The sequence below is a fragment of the Hippocampus comes genome, unplaced genomic scaffold (genome assembly GCF_001891065.2).
Source record: "Hippocampus comes isolate QL1 unplaced genomic scaffold, H_comes_QL1_v1.1 scaffold39, whole genome shotgun sequence".
Classification (NCBI taxonomy): Eukaryota; Metazoa; Chordata; class Actinopteri; order Syngnathiformes; family Syngnathidae; genus Hippocampus; species Hippocampus comes.
In genome coordinates, this window is record NW_017842054.1 from 702,251 (window position 1) to 703,276 (window position 1,026).

At 53.0% G+C, this 1,026-nt stretch overlaps 1 protein-coding gene across 1 annotated transcript in view; it reads left to right on the forward strand.

The window, feature by feature from the left end:
- camkmt (calmodulin-lysine N-methyltransferase) overlaps window positions 1–799 on the forward strand; it is a 62,276-nt gene extending 61,477 nt beyond the window's left edge. The window contains exon 11 of the mRNA XM_019860145.1: window positions 581–799. Coding sequence (XP_019715704.1) covers window positions 581–664 — 84 coding nt within the window. The 3' untranslated portion in view covers window positions 665–799. The remainder of the gene's footprint in view (window positions 1–580) is intronic.
- Window positions 800–1,026: the final 227 nt, after the last annotated feature.

Consider the following 1,026-nt stretch of genomic DNA (forward strand, 5'->3'; position numbering starts at 1 on the left):
GTCGGTGCCCGGAGGGGAGATAACGCCAAGGTGGTGGGAGGGCTTGGGTGTCTCCTGCAAGATTTGAGCGAACCAAGTGGTCAGCCTCAGCGAGCACCTGGACGAGCAGGTAGCCAACAAGCTAGCCAAGCGCCCAAAAATATCCGCGCACCACACTCACACGGCACTTGAAGGAGAAACAGGTTCTGAAAAGGAGGTCAAACAACATTACAGCAAGTAGCGATTGGGCCCCCCCCCCTCCCCCAAAAAAAAGATTGATGTAATCCTCTCCCCAAATAAAACAAGGGATTTCCATTAGCAGTTACTCATCAAAAGGCTCAGAAGCTGCAAAACGGCCCTCAGAATGACGGGCGGCCGCCATTTTCAGGCCCCCAAAATAGCGAGGCAGTTGGGAAGGCAACCCAAACAAAAACAGGTCGTGTATTGCCAAGTACCGCTCCTCGAAATAAGCACTTAGAAGACAGAGAAGCAAGCCGAGAAGGTCGCCGAAGAAAAGATCTGCGGAAGCCCAAATGAGCGAGTGCAAAGGAGGCCAGCTTGTCGCCTGACGTCGCCGCTTCTGTCTTGTGTCTGCGCTCAGATGCTGCAAGAGGGCAAAGAGGCCTACGACGAGAACCTCCACTACCCTCTGCTCGTCACCTTGAGCAAAGGAGCTCAAGCTTAGTGAAAGCGAGGCGCCCGCCACCGACCCAGCTCGGCCTCGCCCTTGATTCAACTCTGTGACCCGATCGCGAGGCAAGTGAAGATCCGTCTCATCGCGCGTCCTCCTTCCTTTCGGACGCGGAAAAGATTCCACCCAACACGAGAACTTGTTGGCTTCCCGATGCCCAACCCGGCCGGCGCTGGGTTATTTCCCTCAACTTGACGGGACGCAACAAAACTGGTCCAAATAACCAAGCCGACCTTGCCTAAAAGTAAGCCAATCTCCTCACAATCCGCAGCTCCCCAGCGAGTTGGGTGAGGAAAACACCCCCATTTTTTAAATTTTTTTTTTTTAAATGAGTGTGGAACAAATGTATTTAAAAA